General features: G+C 38.1%; 2 protein-coding genes across 2 annotated transcripts; one reads left to right on the plus strand and one right to left on the minus strand.

Annotated features, from left to right (window-relative positions):
* Nucleotides 1-531: 531 nt before the first annotated feature.
* Nucleotides 532-9,280, plus strand: chrna10a (cholinergic receptor, nicotinic, alpha 10a). The gene is made up of 5 exons (XM_084718013.1): nt 532-922; nt 2,638-2,783; nt 2,953-3,107; nt 4,502-5,034; nt 7,847-9,280. The coding sequence occupies exons 1-5, from the start codon at nt 859-861 to the stop codon at nt 8,536-8,538; spliced, it is 1,590 nt and encodes a 529-aa protein (XP_084574139.1). The 5' UTR covers nt 532-858; the 3' UTR covers nt 8,539-9,280.
* On the minus strand, nt 9,129-12,461 carry LOC146329033 (olfactory receptor 5B12-like). The gene has a single exon (XM_084718014.1). It carries the CDS (start codon nt 11,940-11,942, stop codon nt 10,920-10,922), a length of 1,023 nt encoding a protein of 340 aa, XP_084574140.1. The 5' UTR covers nt 11,943-12,461; the 3' UTR covers nt 9,129-10,919.
* Nucleotides 12,462-18,418: the final 5,957 nt, after the last annotated feature.

Raw genomic sequence — 18,418 nt, forward strand, 5'->3', positions numbered from 1 at the left:
AAAATAAAAAAAAATTAATCTGATCATCAGCCTATAGTCTCTACATATTTTTTGGAATGATCCCTCAAATGGTTAAAAAGGATCAAGTATACATAAAATACTGCTAGAAAGCTAATGATTATAATAAAAATAAAAACAATTTGCATTATGTTCTGCTGAAAAAAGAAGTTTTCGTATTATTCACATATTACAGACTGAAATATCTGTGACAGGCCGATATCAGGACGATAAAATTAGTTGATCAATCTGTCTGTTGGGCTCTCATAATTATCAGATAAAAAGTTTATGAGATAAAACATAAAACAAAATAATAAAACAAAAATTCTGAGATAAAAAGCCATAATTATGATTTAAGGTGAATTCATAGACACAATCAGAGTTGAAATCCTGTTTTGTAATTGTATCTGTAATTATGAAATTAAAAGTTTTTATCTCAAAATTTTTAACTTTTTATCTTAAATTTTTACTTTTTATCTCATGATTAGGACTTACCATGGGAATATATATTTTTTTTAATCTTTTTCTGGCAGAAACGGGCTTCCATGATGATACTGACTTTTATTTTTTCATTTTATAAACATTTTATAAACAATATCCCATCACTAACATAGTAAATGAGTGTAACTTGCTGTCTGTGATGGCCTGTGTGGGGTTAACTGCTGCTGCCCCGCCTCTCTGTGGGTATTATCAGAGCACTTGATGGTCTTGTGCAGCTCACAAACGCAACACAGCTGTGTTCGCTTTCGGACTGATTTTCCTCATCTTTTTATTTTATGTTCCTGTTTTTTAGTGAATGACCGTCACTGGGGACAGAGCAGCTCCAATGGTCTTTAGCTCAAGATAATTTGTTTCAGCAAGATGAAACGATGGAAAAGAATCCAAACTTTATTTCTCTTTCTTCTGTGTGTCAGCATTTTGCCAAGTAAGTTTACATTTATTTTTTTAATTTAACCTCATATGATGTAAAATGTTGATTTGCTATAACATATTTTTTGTTGCCTGTGATTAATGGCAGTTTTAACGCAGTGCCAGCAAAGATTATGACAAAGAACATTTGCATAAAATGTTGTCCATCAGTTGTATTTAATTTCATTTATATCATTGTTTTAGTATTTCATGCATCATCCATTTCTTCCCAGATTCCCAGTCCTTTCACAGGAAAGCTGCTTCCCAGAATCCACAAACTTGGAGCCAGTTGTTGAGGGATTTGCTATCATCATAATCCCATATAGACCTTCTTTGTATCAGAGGCTTTATTGAAACCGTGTTTCAGGGCTAACATCTGGCCAGCTCAAATCCATTGTTGACAGTGGAAAAATCCTCCAGTTAGAGTATAAATTGTACTGTTTCCATTTTTAAAACTATATCCTCTCAGGAAATGTTACTTTCACTTTATGCATTTAGTTGGTATGTATATTTTCTTTATGAAATATGAATAAATAAATCTTTAAATGCTCTTTTTCACAGCACAGGAATGTTTAATCTCCACATTCCCAGCTCATTTCGATACTCATATGTTGTATGTCTGTGGATTAAGTATTCAATCAACACATGCTAAAACTCTACATAGAGTCTGAACAGAGAAAGTCTCTGCTGGTACATTATGGCAGATTTGCCTGATCTCTTTGTAGAGCTTTATAGAAAGGCAATCTAGCCTGCCATCACCTCTTTCCCCTTCCACCATCTGTCATGCATTCACATTTTCTCTCATGTTTCCCATCTCTTTCTTACCTCCTCAGCTTCCACACTGCTGCATTTACTGGCCAGAAAATTGACTGACCAAAAATTCAAAAAAATTATTACAACTTCTTTTACGACTTAAAAAATGTGGCAATACTTTCTATGAAGTCAGTGCCTTCATATGTCATTTTAATGCATTACAAACATACTTAGAATGTGTATGCATGCATATCTGTATAATGTATTATAACTGTGATTATAATGCATCATAATTATTAATGTATTACAACTATAAGAATTAGAATTCACTATGATCCTTGCTATAAAATTCTTTATAATGTATTTTGATTGTTGTTATGAAGCATTACAAATATTTCTATGTACTTTTATCTGTGATCATACATTGCTATAAGGACACTATAAGCCACTGTAAGTATATTCACAATGAATTAAAATGCATTCGACATGGACCTCAGTCTGTGTTATGATTATTGTTATAAAGAAGAAAGTATTTAGGAATTCTTATAACAGTAGTCATACATTGCTATAAGCACAGTGTAACCCATGTCTATAATGAATTATAACTTTTTATCGACACTGGTATCATAATTTGTTAGGATTAGTGCTATAAATCAATATGAATAGTTATGAGTTTGTAATCATATATTACTATAAGCACAGTATCACCTGCTTTATGTATGTTTACAGTGCATTATAATGCATTTTAGACATTGGTGACATGATGTGTTATGATTATTGTTATAGGCATTATGAATGTTTATGAGTTCTTATAACTGTAATAATACATTGCTATAAGAACAGTGTAACCTATTATAAGTATGTATATGATGCATTATAGAGATGGGTGTCATAGACAGTGTAAGAGAAAAGGTAATGTGGCAGGATTAACTAAACTACGACATATGTGACTGTAAATTGTTTCTCTCCCTATCTCAGCCTGTTGGTGTGCTCATGGGAAATTTGCTCAGAAGCTCCTGAATGATTTATTCCTCAACTACACCAGTGCGTTGAGGCCTGTGGAGGACACAAACAACATACTGAATGTGACCCTGCAGGTTACACTGTCACAAATTATAGACATGGTAAAACAAACAACACGGTGCACACAAGTCAACACAATGTGTGTGCAGATACCCACACTACAGCATCGGATCACTTATGCCATCTTTATATTTCATAAGCTTTCTGTTTTGCCTGTAATATTTCTCTTGTTATTGCCATTTATTTTGCATAATTTTCAATGTTTTACAGGATGAACGAAACCAAATTTTGACTGCATATTTATGGATACGGCAAGTGTGGGTTGATGCATACCTCAAATGGAATAAAGATGATTACGATGGACTCGATACCATCCGCATACCTAGTAGTTATGTATGGAGACCTGATATAGTCCTATATAACAAGTAGGTCGGACTGGTATTGGGTTAATCATTCATTTATTATCTCTGTGTGGCTCCTGTTGGTCAGTATAAAAGGTACAAGCTGAACATTCCTTGAAGCCATTATTTAAAGGAGTGTCCAGGCCTTTATCTGCTTTTTATACGCCAGTAATACAACTAATAATAATTCAGACAGAACAACACATTTAAAACGCACAATTAAAATCAAAGGTACAACTTTAATGAACACAAATTTGATGACTTTAGACCAGACAAAATTTTAAAAAATCTTGCAACTAGAACTGAACCTGAACACCAAAGACTTGTGATTTCACTTGCACTTGAGCCTTTTGACTTGAAAAGATTTGCTTTCTTACCCCCCAAGCACAAAGATTAAAACACATTATTCAATAAGTCTGCCATGCATTTCAAGAGACCAGTTCAAAACTGGTAAAAATCAGGAAAGTCTCTTTGATCAAAGTATGTTTTACAACGGAATTTAACATAGACATCACTGACTCGGCAGACTTGATTTCCTCATACAGATTAGGACTCAGGGCCCTGACTGAAAATGCCCTGTGTCCTTCAGTTTTCAGTCGGGCCTGTGGAACAAAAGACAAACAACCTCTGCCCAAGGATCTCAAGATATGCCCTGGTGTGTAGGGTACTAAAGAGTCAGTCATATATAAGGGAGCGAGCGAGGCCATGAAGAGCCTTAAAAGTCATCAATAAAAACTTAGAATCTGTTCTAAAACACTCTGAGAGCCAATGTAAATACACTAAAACATTATGATTTGTTTAGGATTCGAAACTCAAAGTTCAGGACTTGGGACTTGATTTGGGACTTGAGTGCAAAGACTTGTGACTTACCTGTGACTTGTCTAGGAGAGAGAAACTGACTCACTGCACTTGCATATCCAATATCATATCCAATAGGCGCAAGCTTGCTGTTGCACCAGTTTGGTCAGGGAAGGGTTAGGGATAAAGTTGGGGTGAGGTTAAGGTAAGGGAGAGCAGACTTCGACACAATAGGCAGAGTAGGGCAGGTCTTCCAGCAAGGCATACTGGGTATGCATGTACAATGAGTCATTCTGAGTGAACTTGGTGACTTGTTTCCACCTGTACTATGTTGGTCTACGAACCACATGCTAACACATGCAAAGACTTTACTGGTAATGTATAAAATGCAGACACAATCCTGAAGAATGAGTGCAACTCTTCTGAAATGCGTTGACTCCATCATCAGTTGGTGTACTTGTGCCTTTGTATCCTGATCAACTTTTCTTTCTAAAATCATTCTCCACCCCCTCGTCAATTTCTTTTCTTAAAGGTGTCTAAAACATCCATTTGCTGTTGGTATGAATGTTAACACTGTTGCTCTTATTTCATTTTCTAGACAAGTTTTCTTTGTGTTTCAGTGCTGATGACCATTTCACTGGCCCAATGGACACCAATGTGGTGATCCGGCATGATGGCCAAATCATGTGGGACTCTCCAGCTATCACCAAGAGCTCCTGCAAAGTGGATGTGTCTTTCTTCCCCTTCGATGCTCAGCAGTGCAGGTTCACGTACGGCTCCTGGACCTACAACGGTAACCAGCTGGACATCCTGAATGCCATGGAGAGCGCTGACCTGGCTGACCTGGTGGAAAATGTGGAGTGGGAGGTGCTGGGTATGCCAGCCAAGAAGAACATCATTCTCTATGGCTGCTGCGCTGACCCTTACCCTGATGTGACCTACACACTAAAACTGAAGAGGAGAGCTTCCTTCTACGTCTTCAACTTGCTCATACCATGTGTGATGATCTCTTTCTTGGCTCCGCTGGGCTTCTACTTGCCTGCTGACTCTGGAGAGAAGGTTTCTTTGGGTGTCACTGTGATGCTGGCGCTCACTGTCTTTCAGCTGTTGGTTGCAGAGATCATGCCACCCTCTGAGAATGTGCCACTTATTGGTAAGGGCACTGAAAAAGGGAAAAATTAACACAGTCTCACAGCAGTTTGCAAAATAGTCATGAATTTTAATCCACTGGATGTGTGTCAATGTTCACTAAATTTGCTTTTTTTGGTGACACTCAGTACAACTTTCAAACTAATGTATTAACTTTGCACTAATGTTTGTACTTTGCACTGTTACTTGTGTTTTTGTTGTTGAGTCGTTTGTATCTTAAAGTGATAGTTCACCCAAAAATGAAAATTCATTCAATATCTACTCACCCCTGTGCTGATATGCGGATGGGTGAAGATCCCCAGTTCACAAAACACTCCCGAAGCTTCAGCAGAAAACAGTGTTGCAGCCAAATCCAGTACAATTGAGGTGAACGGTGACCAGTTTTAAAATGTAAAAAAAGAACACATACAGAAAACCCATTAAATGTCTCCATACTGCTTGTGTGGTGTGATCCAAGTGTCCATAAACTGCAACATTAAAATTTGACCCAAAAAGACACCATTTACACCATGTTTTTAGCCTAAATGTCAACTGTAGCCTCTCAGACTGGATCCGCATGCACACGCCTGAAATGGGTACACAAGCTCTTGCTCAAGCGGCGCAACACGAGATATACAAGATCTCACGATACCTTCACACCTGTTATTACATGCTACCTGGAGGTGACTCAGACAACAGAGAGAGGTCTGCTCAGAAATAGTGACTTGTTACACACACAGTTGACTTTGTAAAGTTTCAACAAAGAAGAAAATGGCCAAGGACTACAGAGCGAGAGCAACGGAAACCTGGTTGTGTAGTGTACAAAATCCTTTCCAGATTGAGAAAGGCCCAACTTGCGCCTCAGGCGTGTGCATGTGGATCAGGTTTGAGAGGCTACAGTTGACATTTAGGCTAAAAACATGGTGTAAATGGCATCTTTTTTAGGTCAAATTATAATGTCGTTGCTTACGGACACTTGGATTACACCACACGAGCAGTAGTAGTGTGTTTTTTTTTTACATTTTAAAACTGGTCACCGTTCACTTCGGTTGTACTGGATTTGGCTGCAATGCTGTTTTCTGCTGAAACTCCGGGAGTCTTTTGTGAACTGGAGATCTTCACCCATCCTCACATCAGCACAGGGGTGAGTAGATATTGAGTGAATTTTCATTTTTGGGTGAACTATCACTTTAAGGCCCAGCTAAGGACGGGCATTGCAAATTAGCTTAGGCTATAAATACTATAGTGTGTGGCATTGATTTATGCTACATACTTGTCCCTGTACAAATAAACATTAAATAAATAAATAAAATACCACTGCACTTAAAGTTAACAATGATAAATATGTGACCTTAACAAAATAAAGATCTTGGGGAGGTTTTGGCACACAAACTACTGTTAAGTTGACAAAAACATTGTGATTTGAGTTTCCTTCACTGTCAAACAGTGGCTAACTGAACCATGGCCCCCTGTAGTCCTGAAGTCCTGCGTTTGATCTGCCCTCACAAATATTTTTAAGCACTGGTCCAACAGTTCACCAAGCCCCTAAATTTGGCAGCCAAAGTACAGTTTTGGTGGCCCAAATGTAAACTTGTGTCAGAACAATACAGAAAAGGAAATTCAAAGCTGCAGTAGGTAGAAAGCCTAAAAACAGTTGATTATTGCAGAGCTCCCCAGCTCTGAGCAGCTGTCTCTCGGCTCTGTATCTCAGCTCTGCCTGGTCCTCTCAGCCATCATCAAAACCCTGCGATAGATGTGAATGAATTCAACTGAAGGTGAAGTCAAAAGTAACCAAGTCAGCTGCCAAACTCATGGGCTGAGCATGTTACTCATTAGACTCTTTTTAAGATTCTATTTATTGTAATTCCATTTTATAGAGACTTTTCACAGCTGCACACGCAGCTGCACTAATAGAGCAACCAATAGGAGTCCCCAGTCGGAGAAGACCTGTGATTGGTTTAAGTGTACCGTCATGGGCCAGAATTCTCTACATGCTGAAAACAGAGCCAAGAGGAGGTATAGAAGTCTAGTTCTGTCTCAAGCCACTTGACTTATATGAATATGAATATGCTGAAGGGTTATTATGAAATTATTTCTCAATTATACCAAAACAGTGTTGCCTACCTTAGCTTTAATGCAACGTAACACTGCCTTCCATAAATATGGCAATTGTGTTGACACCTTTCCTATGAATTGTGATCCTGAAAGAATTGTTTCAGATGAAAATGAGCAAGACTTCTTGGTTAGTTTAGGAAACTGTTGGTTGTTTTTTCTTTCTTTCTTTCTTTTTTTTTTTTTTGGTTGTCCTGTAAGGATTGAGTTAGCAATTTGAATAGACTCAATAAACCCATCCTTCGGTAGGCCTGATTATATTGGTAGCTAGCCACCAGTGACCAGTGACCAGTACTCTGTTTGCTGGTTTTTGCAGAATGTTAAAGTAAAAGGTGCAAAGAAATCAGGACCTTGTGTGTGGAACTATGTGGAACTATAACATTGTGTTGGCAAAGGCTCACAGTATGGTGATAAAACTGGCCACTTACATGCAGAGAGTAACTTTTTGTAGCCATCAGGCCATGGTTAATGCTAGACCCTGCACTCTGTTCTCTTCACTATATGCACTTTCTCACTCTTTGTACTACTTTTTGTCCATATTACTTTGAAAGTTATGCTGACTATCATGAAGGATATTGACAATTTGGGTCCATGTACACAAAACTACAGTACATTTTGTGATTATTTCAAGAATTGCCATGATATTGGGCTGGGAAATTCCAACATGTGTCATGACTGTGCACTACAACTCACTTTTGACTTCCCTGTCTTATCCTCTTCCACAGGAAAGTATTACATTGCCACAATGACCATGATCACAGCCTCTACTGCACTGACCATCTTCATCATGAACATACACCACTGTGGTCCAGATGCCAAGCCTGTTCCCAAGTGGGCCAAGAAAGTCATTCTGCAGTACCTGGCCAGGATGTGTTTTGTGTATGAAGTTGGGGAGAACTGCATGTCACCACAGCCGGAGAAACAGGAGCCTCCACCGGTAAAGAATACCAACTGCACCATGAACGGTCAGGCAGGACCGTGCAGAGAGGACTGTGTCTTCAGGATGGAGAGAGGACAAGAGACAGTGACCACAGAGGAGAGGGAAGACATGGATCAGATGATGAGTCCGATAGGCTCTATAGGGATGAACCCGACCAACCACTACAGCGCTTGGAGGAATGGTGTGTTCATGAGCATGGACTGCGGAGATTCGGGAGGGCAGAGGAGATGCAGGAAGGGAGGTGTGAGTGATGGAGAGACAAAAGACAGAGAAGTTCCCTGCAACATTCAAAGCAATGAAAGGCAGCTGCTACGTAACATTGAGTACATAGCCAACTGTTACAGGGAACAGAGGGCCACGGCCAAAAGGACTGGGGAGTGGAAGAAGGTCGCCAAAGTTTTAGACCGCTTCTTCATGTGGATATTTTTCATAATGGTGTTTTTAATGAGCCTTCTCATCATGGGTAAAGCCATCTAACTGCAGCACTGAGAAGAGGGTGTTAATGTGAATTGGTGTACATAACACAGAGTTTATTACAGGAATCATTCAAGGGTAAAATCAGCATTTTTCAACCTGAACCCTATTTCTGCATGTTTGTGTGTCGAAGTGAAAGTTTTTGAAGTTGCTCCAGTATTGAGGGCAAAGTAATATCCACGGATAATTCCACACCATCAGTGTGTGTCCACTTAAAATGCAAGTTTTTCCGCTGACGGATTCCCTACTGTAAAAGTAAGAACATTTTCTAAACCAGAAGCAGCAGTTTTATTGCTCTCGCCAAAATCAGCCAGACTCCCTTTACAATATGCATAACATAGCCATTCAAACTCAACAGAAATAAAACAGAACTCATCTAAAACATCTCGACTCGTCTTCCCTCTAATCCAAAAATCACCAGTTCTGGTTTGGTTGAAATAAACACTTAATTCATTGCATTGGAAGTGAAAATACTGGAAGAGAAATGGCACGTTCAGCCAGAGTATCTTCACATCTTCCTCAAAGAAGGGTTTATTTGGACTAAACAACCAGAGTTGGTGAGTTTTGAAACAGTGGAAAGACGAGCAAAGGTGTTTTTGGTTAGTTTTTTTTTTTGTTTGTTTCTGTTGAGTTTGAATGAAGTGCGTTTTACAAAAATAAACCTATGGTTTCTGTAAATGTCTGAGACTGGTGGGTTTGGTGACAGAAATGAAACTGTTTTTTTTTTCTGGCTAAACTGTGTCAGTCAGACACAAAAAACAGAAAAATAGGGTTTAGGTAGAAAATACTGAAGTTAGCCTTAAATACAACATTTTATACAGTAGTTTAATCAAAATTCAGATTACATTTTTTTTCCAAACCTCTTAGAAACTGTCCATTCTGGAGGCCATGTCATCTCCCACCGTACTGCAGTCCTAACATTCAGTAACATTAGATATTTGATTAACTTCTTGTTTATAGGTTTTGTTGTTGACAACTTGCATTCCCCAACTTTCATCCCAATGTGCTATGAAAGTTACAAAGCTCAGCCAAGAAGTACTCTGTTGACAAATCAATACATTTTTTACTGATGGTATTTCTACAATGTTGTGCTTTTATTTTAAATAAATAAAATATTGATTAGTTTCTGCAAAGCAGTCTTTATTTCTTTGTATTTTCGGTAAAATGTCAAGGAATTCACATGATAAATATAAAGTAACAAATAAATATAAAACCAACTGCTGCATTGCAAACTATATTTATGTGCAAAAGTGCACAAGAACATTGAGGAGGGTTCATTTACTGTAATAATGAAAAACTAAAACTTTGCACAAGGGTCAACATGTGAAGAAATTCAACCTCTGCATAAAATCTGAACAAGAGAAAACAACATTTCAGTGTTACTCAGATGGATTATCTGTTAAATCCCCTGGATCACCACCGTTTGCTCAGCTCTTGATGTTTATTATCCCTGCAGGTCTTTATGTTGCAAAATGGGCCATGACTCGTTAATCTGAACCCAAAAGAAAACAGAATGTTTAATCAGCAGAACTGTGCTTTGAATCTGTTTTGATATGAAAAAATCTATTTGAGTATTATATAGTGCCAAGGTTCAAAGTAGTGGAGAATTGTTTTTTTATAATTAAACTGGGATGCAACTCAGACCACAAGACCTGTTGGTTGACCTTTGATCTGAGGCCTACAAGACCCCACTACAGCAAACACTGAGGACGTACAGGATTTCTAGGAATATTCTGTTTATTTCCACTTGTCAAGAATTGAAAGGCTCATTTGCAAAAACAGTTATCTCCATTTTAAATTATTTTCCTTTTTAATTGTGCATGTCAAGGAATATCACTGGTGTTTTGTTGTTTTGATGATATCACTCTCTTATTTTTACTTTTCCTAAATCATCTTGTTTTTCATTGTGCAGTCAGGTATCAATCAATCAATCAAACTGATGCTGGATTATTCATTTTAAGAAATTACTTTTATCTGTTTTTGCAAATGATCTCTTCAAATATCTTAGGCCTCATCAAATTCTAGTACGCTCTGTTAAATACTTGAAGAGTTAGCAGTCGGCTTTTACCTTCACAGGTTTAATATTATATTCTCACTATATATGTCACATGTCAGGATTTTGTTATTCATTGAAAATATTAAAATGAACTTTTAAAGGTTTATCTATGTTACTCATCCATATTAACAGGTAAAAAATGAGTGTGCAGAAAGAGCTTCAACGTACAGTTGTAAATAAAAAAAATATTATTATTTCAACTGAAACTGTGCATCTGTGTGTAAAACATCTCTGTGTTCCAGATACAGACAAGCTTCAGAACAGGTGTATCAGGTGAAATAATTAACTATGTGTGTCTTTATGTTCAGTGAGCAGAAGACACAAGTTTTTAGGTAGGAGTCACTTTTCCATGCAGTATTTGTGTAATTTTGTCCCGCAATGACCTTGTTTGCATCCCATAAATGACGGGATTTAAATTAGCAGGAACCACATGAAATAAAATATATGCAATCTTCCTTAAATCTGGGTAATCTGGGAAACGGTGCAATATGATTGTTAAAAACCCTGACCAGAGCATAATGAGATAGAGGACAAGGTGGCTGGCACATGTTTGCAGCGCTCTGTTGTTCAACTCTTTGTTTTTCTTGATCCAGCAGATGAGAGCTATCCTGATGTAGGTGACGGCGATGCTTCCAATGGAGCAGCCAAAGAGCAGCACGGTGAAAAAGAGGCCGTAGATGTTGTTGATGGACACGTCCTCGCAGGAAAGCTTGAACAGTGACGCGTTGTCACAATAAGCGTTTTGTACGACTGACCTACAGCGGGTCAGCCTCACCGTGAGGCCGATCAGGACGGACACGAGCAGTAAGGACACCCCCCACGCTGATGCTGACAGCACAATCACAGCTTTGGTGGTCATGATTGAGCTGTACTTCAACGGGTGACATATGGCCACATATCTGTCTATAGCCATAATGATGAGGATCATGTGCGAAGCTGATCCAAACGCGTGGCTGTAAAACGCTTGAACGGCACACTGGTTATAGCTGACGAAGCGTTCTGTTGAGATGATGTGAGCCATCAGCTGAGGCAGCAGGACCGTGTTTCCTATCAGATCATTCACAGACAGGTTACAGAACAGGATGTACATCGGCTGGTGCAAACTTTTCTCGGTGATGATGAGAACTAGAACTCCAATGTTAGAAAACAGCAGGGAAAAGTAAACAAACAGCAGTAAGAAAAACAGAGGGTAAGTGAACTCTGGAGATATGTCAAAGCCTTGGATCTCTAGGATGTCACTTGAAACTGTTGTGTTGCTTTCCATTCTGTTCAATCTGATGAAAAACCTACAAGAGAAATGTGTTAGAAATTTAAAATACGTACAGTAACAAAAATGTATATTATTGCACATTTCCTTTTTTTCAGTCCAGAAAGATATAAAGTCAAAATGAAAAACACAGAAATGTATTGCATGTTAAGACATTACTTACTTTTCTAAACTATTAATGTCAGTCTTCTTGTCTTGTATAAATCTTTTAACCATCTGAGCACAAATGTGTTCTGCAATAGCAGACAATGACAATTATATTCTAAACATAGAGATGCACAGTAGCTACTTTAAAGTAGCATTTAATGTTACACCATAATGATGCTGACTTTTATTCTGTACACACAATATATACAATAAATGCTAAAAAAAAAAACCTACAACCAGGCATAGTCACAGTGTTGTATGTTTTCTCAGATGACAGTACCTTGCGTGTGGAGATGTGAATCCACTCAGCAGCTGGATCTTCGTTTTTATCTTCAGCATGAGTGACGTTTGACATCGCTTCATTGCCCTCCCCATTAGAGATCCAGTGGTTTATTTACTTGAACACATATGTCCATTCAAAAATTACGTTTTCAAAACACTCACAACCCTGAACTAAGAGTCACTGACCAATATGAAACATTTTGTTTGTAAAATGCTCTCACAAAACATTAAAAACTGCAACAAAAACAACAGCTTCCATCAAACAACACAACGTGTGGTCAAATTCACAGATTCCTTCAATGCAACATTACACAGTGGATTACAAAATACAAAATACAACAATCAGTATGAATCGTTCAACCTTACTTTGTGCCATCTGTGCAATTTGTTGATATTTTGCATGTTTTTAGTACATGGTAAATAAGGTAAGCAAGCATATGACAGCATGAAATGTGTCTTTTCTCCAAAGATAATTTTACCCAAGACTAGACAAATACACACATTCATTATGATAAAGCTTTTGTACTACATTCTTTCTTGAATGTTGAGATCACAAAATCTAATGACTATATTGTGATGTATAATATTTATCATGACTGTGATGCATCACAGTGTTACATGCGTTACATCTTGTGCAGAGTTTTTGATATTTGTAACTTTTTAATTGAATCAAGCAAAATCAAAATCTTGCTGCCTTTACTTTGAAAATGTTTGCTTGTATCTGTATTCACAGTTACAACAGTTACAACAACTTAGAAATATACAAATGTAATTTCTAGGAGACAGGGTTGTACTTTGGTTTAACTGGTGAAAAGTTTTAAAATACAGGAAGAGAGATTGATTTTTTACAAATTTGAGGCTTCTGACCTCTGGGGCTATTTGAACCTTTACTTGCGCAAGACTCTCTAACATGTATCTAAACAAACATTACATTCATTCATTCATCGTCTGTAACTGCTTATCCTTGAAGGATAGCTGGAGTCTGTCCCAGCTGACACTGGGTGAGAGGCAGGGTTCACCCTGAACAAGTTGCCAGTTCATCTCAGGGCTGACACACACAGAGACAGACAACCATTCACTCTCACGTTCACAATTATGGCCAATTTAGAGTCACCAGTTAATCTAGCACGCTGAATGTCTTTGAACTGTGGGAGGAAGCCAGAGTACCTGGAGAGAACCTTTTTTGTTGTTGTTGTTGTTGTTGTTGTTGTTGTTGTTTCTATTACTAACATTTTATGTCATACTTAAAAAATGCATGCAGCAGTTTCATTTTAGTTTAGTTTTAGCTGTGTTTTGTTTGTAGGCCAACCTTTGGAGAAACTCTATGGATCAGCCTACCATAATAACATATTAAGACTGCCTAACAACACTGTTTCTAATCACCATGTCCTGCCACATCCTGAACAGTGAATACAGATTTTTACCATCCAACCAGAGCAACAGGGTCCTGTGATTTAATAAGACTAGACTTAGTCAATCTTAAAATGAAATGTGGAGCTCAATCCCAGATCAAATGTATGTTAAAGGCCCTTGAATGTCATCTTCGGTGTTAATATTGTTAAATGTAGTGGATTGTTTGTCTGCTGTCTTACTTTTTGTGATTGTAATATCATGTTGGATGTATGTATTTTGTTTTTTTTTGTCTTGATGTAGTTTGATGTTGCAAAGGAGCTGCTCTTACGCAAGACAAATTTCAGACATGTTCTGACAATAAAAGTATAAATCAATCAATCAATCATCTGTGCTTTCTTCAAAAGCCAGAGTATGCAGTGACAACTCTTTGCTGTGTAACTGATCATCTATATCACTTGATAACTTGCAAATCCACTCTGCCATGGTTTTTATGACCAGAAAGCATTACAGTCATGGACACTCACACACTGGGCTCCTAAGGCCTTTCTCCAACAAATACAGGATTCAGTTCAGGCAGCAAAGAAAAACCCTGTAGAAGTTTCATACTGAGTGTGACTGGTCTCCTGGATTAATATGTATAAGCAGACCTACAGGACAAGTTAGTAAACACCCAAAAAACATGTAAACTCTACAAAGAAAGGCCTCAAAAAGTAGATTTGTCCCACACGGTTTGATGTGAGGTGACAGCACTGATCACTGAACCATTTTATTGCGATTATAATTAAGGTATTGTACAGAAGAAAAAACACAGAATGTAATTAGAGGGTCAAATCAATTAGGCCTATCAAAGCAACTCAGCGGTCCATCGTGTCCATTTCCCTTGGGTGAGATGATTAGTCTTAATGTCCTAATGTCCTAATGGCTCTTTTGTGGGCACGAGCAGTGTCCTTGTTCCCACAGGCCTGGTGTTGTCACTTCACTGCTCTGTTTCAATTAGTATTTTTCTTCTGAGACATATAAAAAGGCTGAACAGTACAAATCTAATATGTTAGACATTTTTAATTGATGGAACCTTTTGACCTGTTCATTAAACCTGAGTATTAATGTCATAAAACACTGTAGATGAATGGAGAGGGCGGAAAAAACACACAAAGCAAAGATTATGTTGTGGTAGTTTAACGTCAGCTGTGAATTAATCTGTTGAAAATTGATAATTAAAGTTAAAGAATCAAATGTTTATAAGTTGTATGGTCTCATGTTGTAGCCTCCCCTGAGTGTTATTAAAACAAAACTCTTCATTAGCAAACAACGAGCAAGCTGGAGGTTTTCTAATTATCAAGGGATTAATTACAATGTGACACAGTTAATAACAAATCAGTTAATTATATCTCAAAGGTGCTCATTAATAAATGTGTTTTGACAAAGTAGTGACACATCTGGCTGATGTAACTCTTCCAATTTGTAGTGAATCCAGTTACATAATATTGTTGCAGTAGCCCCTGGATACGATAAGAGTTGGAAAAGATAATTCTGAGTATTCCTGAAATTGCGTGACATCAAACAGCCTTTTAGAAGTAAATGAAACTAAAGAAGAGAAGATGCTGCATGAGTTTGGATCAAGGTTTGCACCTCCAGCCGGGCCTTTCCCAGCAATGTTGTACAATAAAGTGTGGATTTGATATTAGATTTTATAGTCAACTATTAAAACAAAGCCAACTTTATAGCTGGATTTATGAAATTCAAAGATCAAGACTGTGAGGTTAAAGTGACTGTAAAATTGTCTTTTTTTATTTGTTGTGGAGATTGTAATAAGTTTGGTAATTAAGAAAAACAATGTTTCTACATCAGGTCCTGTGTTTGAAAGTTAGTTGTAACGTCAAATAAGAGACAATCATTAGGAAGACCGACAGGCCACCGACATTTGGCTCCATGATTTTTTTAAAATTAAAGATTAAACCTTATCTCACTTTCAGTCACTTCCTTAGATGAAATGTCTCACGTACAGTACATGATCAAAATGTATCACAAACCACATACTGTAAAGAAGCTGAGAAAGGCTTGATGAAGGTGAAAGGTTTTAATGCTGTTATCTCATGTTCATTTTTTGTTTCTCTCGCCTGTGACGTTGCAGGTATCTTTATTATTATCTGTTATTATGAATGTGTTCTGTGATAACCCGTCTCTGCTGAAGCTCACATGTGGAAACACGGCAGTCAATAACATTATAGGGTTGTTCAACACAGCTGTCATGCAGGCTGTGAGTGTGTCTGTTCAGGCATTTTCCTATGTAAAGATTCTGATCGCGTGTGTGGTGTCGAGGAGGTCTGAAGCAAGGACGAAAGCTGTCAACACGTGTGTGGCGCAGTTGGTCATATTAATCATATTTGAGATTGTGGGAACTTTCACAAAGTAATGATTCAGTACTCAGTAACCACTTAGTATTGTGCACAACTTTACTTGAAGGGTAAATAATGAGAAACTACTCAATAACTACTAGTATTATATATCACTTTACTCAGTGGCGTAGATGATGTAGGGTTGGTGGGTTTTGTAAACCCATGGGCCCTCTTGTGGTCAAACTTTTTTTTTTTTTTTTTTAAATATAATGTTGCCGCGGTTGACCGTCGCAGTGGCAGGTAGCACGGAATGTAACGTCAGACTGGGTCACTGCATTTTGTTGCATATAAGGGGGGATACGAGCGGCCCCTCCCAATTTGAACTGATCCATGCGTCTATTGAATGTGATTGGCTCAGCCGCTCAGACGGTGACCGTTATTTTTCTGGAAAAAAAGAAAGAAAAAGGCAAGCAAGGTAGAGGAGATTTGCAAGATGCTGAAAAGAAAGAATCCACCAGAAAAAGAGATGTGTGGTGCAGATAAGCGTTGGGCAAAAAAGAAAAAAAAAGTTAATTGAGGATGCGGCCAAATGCACGAAACTGACAGATCTCTTATGTCGTGGTGGGTGCAGCCAGGCCAGTGACGACACGGGTCCGAGCAGCAGCACGGCCACAGCAGGTAAACAAGCACTGTCTGCTGTAACACGGCGCTATCATGATGTCAGACTTGAGACTAGGGTTGTCACAAGAACCGACACTACCGGTAATCTGAACGTGACCGAACCTGGATCCGCTCCAGCTGCTTGGTGTGGCCACAGCCACAGTTGAAGCCCATAAACATGACGCGCCATGTGTCTTTCTCCGGTCAGTTGTCATGGGAACAAGACACTCTGACGGTGGTGCACATTTAGACCATAATACATCCATGGTTTGGAGCAGAGACAAAACAAACGTGTGTGAATATATAAAACGGAGCTGAAGAATGAAACAATAAGTTTACACCAATGTCAGGCCCCTTTGACCTCAAAACCCATGTGGAATACAGCCCAGTTACGCCACTGCTGGGAAAGTTGCTAATTTGTAAAACAATTGTGTTTAAACTGTGATACGTGAAACTACCTGTAGAAATACAGCTGCAAAATTCATTACTTTCAGCCAACAAGCTGGAGGATCCATCTGCAGATGGGAGTAAATATTGCAATGAAACTCTGGAAGAGCTGCTTCTTTGAATTTGCTTTCACAAACGCTTTTAAGTGAAGTTGTGTGGTGAAATCACAAAAATGATATATGGGAAGAAAATTGTTTCTAAATCAAAGTACACATATACGTATTCAAATATTCCTAGATAGGTGTATAGTGTAGCCCTATTTGGATGCAAAAAATAACTGAAATGAAATGAAAAATGATCTCTGATCCCACTCACCCAGCTCATCACTTGTTCTAACTGCTACCAGGAGAGAAGTGCTCTAGATAACCCTCAGATGGCCTCTCAGATGGGGGACTTTTACATGTTTGTGACCTTTTAGTGGTTTGTTTAAAAGTGAGGAAACATTTTAGCACAGTTAAGTGGTTTGTATTTTCTATCATTAGTGTGTGTTTTGGGGAATTTTCAAATATATATAGTATATAAAGTATATCTTTACCCTTCAAGTGTTCAGGAAAATAATCAATAATCTCTGCATGTGACACTCCCCTGTGAAATTCTGCAGATGGGCATTAGGGGTGCAATTTTAAAATAATTTAACCCTAATCCCACCACTTTTTTCTTTTTTGCTGAACTGAAAAATTATCCGAACCGTGACTCAAAACTGTGATACGATCTGAACCGTGAGTTTTTTGATCCCTTGCACCCCTAGTTAATACTGCAGGTAAATAACTAACTAACACTGCCTATCATGTTAGCGCTATTTGCCTCGTTGTAAAACCTGCTATTACTAACTGTTAACTGTTAACGTTAAATGAATGCCTTCTCATGCATTACATTTAGATGACCATGATGAGAGACAGAGTCTGACTGGCTCAGAGGCTGGCAGTACTCGCTCCAGTTCACGTCTAGCTTCCTGTTTGTTCTCCTTTTTTCCAAATGAGAATCGATAAGAGAATCGATAAAGAACCGAATCGTTAAGCAGAATCGAAAATGGAATCGGAATCGTAAAAATCTTATCAATTCCCATCCCTATTTATACGTATACGTATTTAACTTTCTTAGAAGTAAGGACACTGGTGTAATACCTTTCACATTCCCGTCAGTTAGGGACAGTTCATCTGTAATGGCCTTTTCCTGTATTAGGTTTTAACCCCAATTACCATGGTTACCACACAGTTAAGATAGGACCTGCAAGTTTCTGTAATACAGCCTCAGACCTTCAAATATAAGTTAAAAAATAAGTATACAAGAAATACCTCTGTGGTGAGAATATATATCAGTATACACAAGTCGTAG

Source organism: Lutjanus erythropterus, chromosome 4, assembly GCF_056507025.1.
Source record: "Lutjanus erythropterus isolate fLutEry1 chromosome 4, fLutEry1.hap2, whole genome shotgun sequence".
NCBI classification, from domain to species: Eukaryota; Metazoa; Chordata; class Actinopteri; order Lutjaniformes; family Lutjanidae; genus Lutjanus; species Lutjanus erythropterus.

Bases quoted from the DNA above. Each gene is read 5' to 3' on its own strand.
- chrna10a (XM_084718013.1), top strand. From the start codon at position 859: ATGAAACGATGGAAAAGAATCCAAACTTTATTTCTCTTTCTTCTGTGT. The intron at 2,784-2,952 runs GTAAAACAAACA...AATGTTTTACAG, and splicing joins TGTCACAAATTATAGACATG to GATGAACGAAACCAAATTTT. The intron at 5,035-7,846 runs GTAAGGGCACTG...CCTCTTCCACAG, and splicing joins TGAGAATGTGCCACTTATTG to GAAAGTATTACATTGCCACA.
- LOC146329033 (XM_084718014.1), bottom strand. From the start codon at position 11,942: ATGTGCAATAATATACATTTTTGTTACTGTACGTATTTTAAATTTCTA.